A 9,009-nucleotide genomic window follows, 5' to 3' on the forward strand; every position below is an offset into this window, starting at 1 on the left:
AGAGAGAGAGAGAGAGAGAGAGAGAGAGAGAGAGAGAGAGAGAGAGGAGGGAAGAACACTTCCTCCACCCACTGTGGAAGGTGTACAAGGTATTTATTGACTGGGCATCTATTAGTCACCGAGTCTGACACAAAGGTAGACAAGGGGCTCATGGGTGGAGGATACTCTATTTACAACCAAAGATATATACTTATGACAAGATATACAGGTACTGTGACCTGCAGCAAGACACAGCCAAAAGGCTGGTTGCTAGAAACTGGCCACCTCTGTCCTCCTCCATGTGTCCCAAGTCAGGCTGCTCCACTGAGAGAAGCAATGAGAGCAAGGCTGACTCAAAATGATGCTGAATGCAGCTTGGGGCTCCTGGGTACTGGGTAAGCCTCTGAAGGGAGGAGAGGTGCCTTCCTCCAGCTGAGAGATTTAATTCTTACTGTAGAGCCCAGAAGCTGCCCAGTCCTGTGGGCTGGGGGAGGTAGCCAGATGGCGGCTCAGCCTTGTCCAGGGCTGGCTGACAGAGCAGCCTCTGTACACAGCTTCTCATTGAGGGCTTCCTCTGCCCGGCCCTCCAGCTTTGGGGCCAAGTTCCTGAACAATACAGAGCTCTATGCACACAGACGTGAAGAGGAACTACAGAGCGAGGATGCTCCAGTCCGTGCTACTCGCAGCCCCAGCCCCAGCCCCAGCCGCAACAGCTGCCGTGGAAGGACTCTGATACAGAAGCAAAGCCAGGGGCTTGCAGAGAGGGGCAGAAGGAAAGAGCGACCATGAAGTGTGGGTTCAATGGGGGTCTTTGTTAGCTATGGGGAACCAACATCCTGGGAGGGAGGAACTTCGAGGAAAGCATACAGAGGGCAGTGGCTAGTATCTGTTAAATGTTTAATTACACACCTGGCAGAGTGCCAGACACTTTCACACACCTTGATCCCGAGAGTCACAGGTTATAAATTCGTGTGCTCATTTTATGGATGAGGAAATCAAGGCTTGGGAAGGTGACATAATTGATAAGCTCTTCCAGTCTTGCTGGCCACACCCCTGACAATCTTCCTGAACAGCAGCAGCCCTGAGGCTCAGAAGCTCAGGGTGGGCTTCTCTTCCACTAGGATACATCAGGTTACCGTCTAAAGGCACAGAGCCCACCCTGCTTCATACTATAGTAATGAAGAGGCTACACACCAAGCAGGTTTCAGCCTTTTGTTTGCTTTTTGCCTTTGGAGTCAGGGTCTCACTATATAGCCCAGCCTGGCTTCAGCCTTCCCTATGCTGGGTAGGGATTTCAGTCTGCATTGTTCTCTCTTGCTCTTTCAGTGTTTTGGTCCCAGCTCACAGCAGCACTTAGAAACTCTTTAGGAGAGGAGACTGACTGTTACAGGGTGGGCTGTGGCATCTGTCATCCCCTTGTTGGCTCCTGATGTTGTAGGGCCACCTGCAAAGGGGCCCCCTGTTTTTTTTTCCCAGGCTGTCTGCTTTGTCCCGGTCTTCTCAAATCCTGTGGATCACAATAGACTCTGGGATACCATCCTCGCTGAGAAGGGCCAAGGTGGTGAGGGAGATAGCTGTTTTAGCTGAAGACATTTTGGTTTTGTCCCCACCAAAGCTGGCACAATGGTTATATCCATCTTGCCCAGAGGGGACCCCCTTACCTTCTCAGTGACAGAGCGGGCACACTCGATCAGCTCCCTCTTGGTGTAGCTGTCTGTGGGGCACACCTGGAGGGCCCCTGCCTTTTGCACCAGGAAGATACAGCCATGGCCAAGGTCCTGCACACGTGTGCGAATCTGGAATCCAATCTACAGAGGCAAAGCCAGGAGAGGGAAGGTCTATGAGGGACCCTGCCATTGAAGCCTGCCCTAGGTGGAAAATTTCTCTTGTGCCCTTTGGGAGCCCAGCTAGGAAAATTCCACTTCTATTTGGAACCCCTGTCCAGTGAAGTACGGAATTTAGTTGATTTACCTTCCTGTAAAATGACTGTAAAAATGCCCACAGCCTCATTAAGGGAGCCTGTGGCTCAGTGGGATAGCATAATACCTTTCTGATATGTTTATCTTTTCTGAGGGTCTAACTCATCTGGATCCCAAGCTACCTTATAGGAATAGATTGTCCTCAGAATGAACTCTGTGGGACAGTTGTGTTATTCATTCAACAGGCATTTACTGATCCCACAGTGTGCCCAGGCCTCTTTGATACATCCCTCTTCATGAGTGCAAAGTACACCATTAGAATTGAGCATATTTTAGAGTGATCGGATTTTATAAAATTGGTATATTTACCAAACACAACACCCCACTCCTGAGCTGTACTGTACGGTGACAGCAGTCACATCGAGCCCAGGCTTCCTGTCTGCTAAACCAGGTTGACTTCCCCATTTCTCAAGGCTCAGCAGATAGATACTGTTTTATTTATCTACTTGATTAAAAAAATTAAGGTAGGATCTTAGAGTTCAGGTTAGCCTCAACCTGACTGGAACTGAGAGTGAATTTGAACTTCTGACCCACCTGCCTCCACCTCTCAAGTGCTGGGACTACAGACATGTGCTAAACCACATTCTGTTTTTGTGGGGCTAGGGATGGGACCCAGGGTCTTACAACACGCTGGATGAGCATCTACCAGCAGAGCTACAGCCCCAGCCCAGGCCTGCATTCTCTTGCGGTTGCTGTACTGAGAGATTAGAAGAGGCAGTTTGTCTAAGAGAAGCAGAGTAAACTTCACTATAGCTAGGCTGTCTTCTTGAAGCTGTACTAAATTCCCCCCCCCCCCACCACTACCACCACCACCTTCCCAAAGCATGCATTCCTCTGGTTCTATTCTGTGTCAGGTTTTACTGTGAGTTTGATAAATACAGCCACAAATGAACTGCCTTCCATGCCAGGTAAGTAAGCAGCTAGAAGAAAAGCAAAAACTTGAAGCATGAGCCTGCGTTACCGTCAAGAATCAACAACAGCTAGAAGCCAGGGCTGCTGCTTCTAGCATCTATCAGGAATATTTACCAAAAGGTCTCAGACACTGTAGATAATCCTGGGGAGATTCTGGCCCAGGAGATGCTGTCTCCTTGCTTTTATCTCATTAGTCAAGCTTTAGGGAAGAGAGAGCTGAGAGTGGGAAGGACTACGCATGTTTACCTTCCTTCTATAGAAACGCAGACTGTTTCTAGGACGGAAAGGGACATTTAGCAGAGAGCTCATAAGATGCAGAAAGGTGACCTTCTGACTCCGGATGCCTTCTAGTGTGCACACTGGGTCCTGGAGAGGTTCTCCATCGCTCAGGCTGTCCTACTAACTCTGTGTGATGTACAACAGGAGGGGTAGCCTTCAGCAACACGCTATCTCTGTACACATGTCTGGACTGCTGCAGCAAGGACATGTCACTGAGGTGGTGGTGGGGAGGTGTTTGCCCACACAGCAGTGATGCCATTCAAATAGTCATCATTCAAGGCAGAGCCATGCTGTGTGGCCCAGGCTGGCCAAGAACTCTTGATTCCCCCTGCTTCAGCCTTCTAAGTACTGCGACTGTCACACAAATCTATTTTACAAGATATGTTAATGGCTTATATACTACATCAAGGAGAAGCCAGGGAATGTGACATTAGTTTCAAACTCAACTTGGTCCTTATGCTTCCATAAAGTTTAATGCCAAGTATTCAAGGGTCAGCATTATCTGAGAGGTGGTAAAGGATGACCAGAGATCCCCAAGTGACAGGGGACTGCTGGTGACATCAGCACACAAAATCCTCTGATTCAAGTTTTTAAAAGTGGCCTCAATAAAAACAGAATTTTGTTCAGCTTTCTGAGATTCAGTTTATCTCTGAAATGAGGGGAACAAATGATCCTTGTCTCACATACTTTGTTGAGGACAAAGGGACAGTGCCCACCACAGCATCTGGGCTTGGCACCTATCATGCTCATTACTTTCCAGGTTACGGCGAGCTGATGGAATACTTAAATACAAGAGGACCGCAGAATCAACAGGGTCTACTGGCAAGTTCACTGGAAATTTTTACAGCTGGAGGAGCTTCCTAGAAAGGGAACCCACTTTTAAGATCGTGTTTCAGCTGATAAGCACTAAGAAATGCCCCAGTCCCAAAGCAACACTAAACTTCTCAGCAAGCCTGGCCCGACTTTGCAAGACCCACAGGGTGGATTGAATGTACGACCAGTGTTTATTATAAAGGAATGCTTCTCAAAGACACACAACTTGGGGTTTTAAATTGGCAACTTTAGGGAAGCATTGCTTGAGCCTCAAGAAAAGCCCTCAGTTCATTTCTCCATCAAAGAAAAATAGTACAGAGAAAACCATCTGCTTTTGTGCCTTAAAGGAAATTAAAAAAAAAAAAAAAAAAAAGCCCTGGTTTAGATCGGATTACAATGGAGAGGAGGGAGCACCCCCCACCCCCCATCACTTTCCCTTTACTTGCCAAGTCAAAACAAAAATGAAATGACTTTTTGAAGACTTGCAAAGCAACCGGGTCCAGAGTTGCTTGGCTGGGGGACCTTAAGAGAGTTAGATCAGGGTGACAATCAGAACTTGTCGGATCCACTTAGAAAACATATCAGGGAAGACAGTGTGAACAACAGAACCAGGAACCACTTTCTCTCTACCTGACAGCTAGTTTTGGGGTGGGATTTTAAAAATAAAATGCCAGCGTGTACATCCATTCCACTTGGGAGTGCAGGCTGTAGGACCAGGCATATAACCAATGCTCTCCCTGGCTCACAAAGTGGTGATGTGATTTTCCCTAGAGATAGAGCTATAGTCACTAAATCTTTCCCCAGAACTTACACTGTGGAGCTGTAGCTCCTAGGAGCTCAACCCCTCCCTCTTTCCCTCCATCCCTTTTTCTCTTCCTCCTTCCCTTCTCCCCATTTTCAGCCCTTTCCCTCTCTGTATGTATGTGTGCTGTTTCAAGTCCTTCTATATGCACATATAGAGGCCATACATCAAGGTCAGGTGTCTTCCTCAATTCTCTTTACCTTAGTCTTTGAGACAGCCTCTCTCTCTGAACCTGGACATCAATGATTTGGCTAGACTTGCTGACCAGCAGGCCTAAGACACCCTCCTGTTTCTTCCTCCCCAGGACTAAGATTATAGGCACGTGCAGCCATGAGTAGCTTTTACACGGGTGCTGGGGCTCTGATCTCAGGTCCTCCTGCTTGTATATGACTGAGCCATCTCCCTGGTCTCTCTGTGTTCAGAGAGAAACTAATCTTAACTTGCAAAGCTGCCAGGAGAGTTTTCACTTTTCTGAAGAATTTCCACAGTGCTACTAACAAAGCCTTAGTTTTCTGTGGAAAAATAAACAGAGAAAGATCCTGTTTGATGTTTGAGGACAGAGGTCCAGCTTTTCCTGTAATTGTCACATCGTGGAAAAGACCAGAATGCGGACTCGTTGGGGGTACACCACAGGGCTCTGAAGGAAAAGGTTTCCCAAATGCCCTGCATGTAAATATTTTCACATTCTGGGACGTGGGGCCCTCTCGGGTATACAAATAACTCCCACAATTTTGGTATGTTAAAACAAAACAAAACAACACCCTATATTGCTTCAGGGACCTCCTAACCTTCTCAGTTTCCCCCAAAGCATCTGTCTGGCAAATGCACACAGGGAACTTTCCCGCACAGGCCACTGGTAATCTTATGTTCTCCCTCTCATTTTTGGCTTCAGGTCATGCTGCTCTTGTGTCTGGACTGTAAAATACATCTCAAGATGCCCTGCCAAAAACAGCAAGTGTTACTGACCATGTCAGAGGCACCAGCATGCAAGGGGACGTGTTGTGTGGCTAGCGACACATTTTTTTCTTTGTTGGCTTGGTGCAATCAGTGATTCTGTGTCACAGCAAGGCTCTGCTTGCTTCTGCATTGGGGTGGCCAGCTCTTGAGAGCTTTGCCCATATGGAAAAGGCAGGCTAGTGTTCCAAATCCCTTCCTGTGGAGAAGGGCCCAAACCTCCCTGGCAATCGACACTCAAAGTCAACTACCTCTTCCCACTGTTCAAATGCTTCCTGAAGTTTTCTTTTACTTGTTTATGAAATCCAAAATTACATGTTGACCAAATGAATTATACGTCTAGATAAATTACAGTGTAGAACTGTAGTCTAGTCTTACTGAAACAGAAAGACTATTAAAAAAGAAAGAGAAAGAGAAGAAGGAGAAGGGAGATGAGGAGGAGGAAGAGGGGGAAACTGTATAAAAGGAATCAAGATTCAGTATTTTTCTTGTTGATGTAACATAATTATTACAAACAATTATTCATGCTGAGGCCTAACTGACTACTCTGGAATGTAAAGACAGGAGCATGGTTAGAAACTGAAGAAACTCCATGCTAGAAATATATATGTACCTCAGTACATATATATGATATGCCTGCTTACATGCATGGTTATGACATATGTTAGAAAGTGATGTGTTTTGGATCTGTGTTTCTATGGTTGCTTTAAAAGCCTTTGTTAGACACACCAGGTCCCAACCCAGAGTACTGGGGAAGTGAGGGCGGGTCTGTTATTTCAGGGAAATGAGCAGGCCAGTTACAAACCTGTGGCTTCCCTATGCCCTAGTGTTAAAGAAAATACTGAACAAAGTTTCCATTCAATAAACAGCTTGCATCTCACCGAATGTGGTTACCTGTATCTTCCCATGTTCCCGCAGTCCCTCCATCATTCTGTATCTCAGAGTGGACCTCCTTTCTCTAAGGAGCCACATGGTTTCTTGGGCCCTAGACACCCTCTCTAGGCACTCACACTGACAAAGCTTCCTCCAGGCCCCTCTGGGTCCCCAGCTGTGCTGTGTGGTCCCACTCACAACTTCCAGAAATGACTGCTCTCTGACAGTGTGCACACTTGCCATTCTGAGACTCTTAAGGGTACGGATTTGCTGAGGCCACACCTACATTAGCCTCTGTGGAAAGTAATAAGGAAAGCAGGTGGGTCTTGAACCTACAGGCCAGGGCTTTGTGTCATGCAAGCAGATTGTTGTCAAGAGAGGAAATATGAAATCCCACATGTGGGTCCTCTAATATTTTGGAGAGCCTTTGGAAAACATAAGCATGACTGATAGGATGTGCTAAGGGGCAGCAGGAAGCAGGAAGGTGGCAGCCCCAAGTTTGGGCATTTGAAGAGGGAGATGGGCAGCTATAAGGGTCTGGCAAAACACTGCAAACAAACCCTTCCATCTGAGAGTCACTCTCCAGGGCACTCTAGTTCTTGGCCAACTGGCCCCAGCAAGGGTCCAAGTTCTAGGCACAATTTGGGGCTCTGAGTGAATCTGGGGCATCAGTTGTACAGTAATGGGGAATGAAACCTGCTCCTGGCTCTTGGGCTGGGGTCTTATAGAACTAGGCTACAGGGTCCTCCCCTCTCCCATCCCCCGAACGGGCACCATGTGTTTGCTTCTTAAGATAGGGGCCTTAAGGTGGCAGACCTCCTCTGGTTCGGCGGTGGCTGCTGCCATCTGGCCCTGGAGAGCCAGGTGCCCATAGTCAGTGGTCATTTGTGAAGCCAGGCCTCCCAACTCCTCCGGGTTAGTAACCGACTTAGTCATCTGGAAAAAGAAAACAAGCAAGACACAAATACATACACAAAGAGAAGCATCAGAACCATGTGTTAATACCCTGGGAAGCCAAAGGGTTTCATTCCCTTTTAGCCCCTGGGGAAGGTGAAGGCCAGGCCTAGCATAATGGCTGGACACTGGGGAGGGCAATTCAAGCGAAGCCCATGCTGCATTGCACACAACAGGCCAGGGCTGGGACTGCCCTGCAGCTCAGACTGGATGGATGGGCACATGCTCAGCGTGCAAGGCGGTGCAGCGTGGAGCCGAGTCCTCAGGACCCAATCTCAGGGAGGATGGATATGGGATCACCAGAGGAATTTCCACAAGGGACCACTCTAGGGAATGATCCTTGTGAGTGGTAGATCCTGATTCGGGCTTCTATGAGGATCTAGGCAAGAAAGGATCTGAGGATAGGGCTGTTACAAAGTCATGAAGGAGACCCAGTGAAGAAACCAACACTAGGGACTGAAGGGCTTGGGTAACTTTGTAACAAAGCACCACAAGGTGCTTCTGAAACATGGTGGCCCACCACAACCCACACAGTCCATGCATCCAGTCTGCCCGCACCTCAGAATAGCATGCCTCAGTTTAGTGTTTAGCCTTCACCTTGGCTTTTTGCCATGAACAAAAAAGTCACCTAAAAGACAGTCTCTGTCTCTTTTCCAGGAATCTCACTCCTGCCCTATCTCTTTTGTTACTTAAAAAAAATAATTTGGAAATGGAGAGATGGCTTAGTGGTTAAGAGCACTGACTGTTCTTTCAGATGAGTTCAATTCCCAGCAAACACATGGTGGCTCACAACCATCTGTAATAGGATCTGATGCCCTCTTCTGGTGTGTGTGAAGACAGCTGCAGTGTACTCATATACATGAATAAAATAAATCTTTAAAAAATATATTTTTATTTGTGGGTGTGTGTGTCCACACCACAATGCATGTGTGGAGGCCAAAGGACAACTTAAGAGTTGGTTGGTCTTTCCATTGTTAGGATTCCAGGGACTGAATGCAAGTCATTTAGCCTTGCTTACAAGTATCTTTACCTGCTACACCCCCTTGCTGGCCCCCTTTGTGATCTTTTAAAGGCTTGATTTTAAAGGGCTATTCCTTTTAGTATTTAGACAAGGTCTCAGATAGCTCAAGCTATCTTTGAACTCCTAATTCCCCCTCTATTTCCTAAGGGCTGGAATTATCAGCATGTGCCACCATGTACAGCTTAAAGGGCTTTTAAAAAGCCCCTTCAAAGGACTCCTTGTCTACTGAGGTAGGTTCCAAGAAATACAATTGGCATCCCAAAAGAATGAAGTTGTACCATGAGCTGTACCATTTGTGCCTCATTAATAGGAACACAAAGTCTCTTCACCTAACAACTCTGACCAAAAGTGCCAGGCTAGCCACCTCAGGATGTCATATACTGGAGGGTGCCAGGCTAGCCACCTCAGGATGTCATATACTGGAGGGTGCCAGGCTAGCCACC

General features: G+C 47.2%; 1 protein-coding gene across 1 annotated transcript in view; it reads right to left on the reverse strand.

The window, feature by feature from the left end:
* Window positions 1-9,009, reverse strand: part of Tln2 (talin 2) — a 425,269-nt gene that overhangs the window by 45,069 nt on the left and 371,191 nt on the right. The window contains exons 45-46 of the mRNA XM_029481962.1: window positions 7,408-7,527; window positions 1,641-1,787 (exon numbers count right to left, since the gene is read on the reverse strand). Coding sequence (XP_029337822.1) covers window positions 1,641-1,787; window positions 7,408-7,527 — 267 coding nt within the window. The remainder of the gene's footprint in view (window positions 1-1,640; window positions 1,788-7,407; window positions 7,528-9,009) is intronic.

Source organism: Mus caroli, chromosome 9 (genome assembly GCF_900094665.2).
Source record: "Mus caroli chromosome 9, CAROLI_EIJ_v1.1, whole genome shotgun sequence".
NCBI classification, from domain to species: Eukaryota; Metazoa; Chordata; class Mammalia; order Rodentia; family Muridae; genus Mus; species Mus caroli.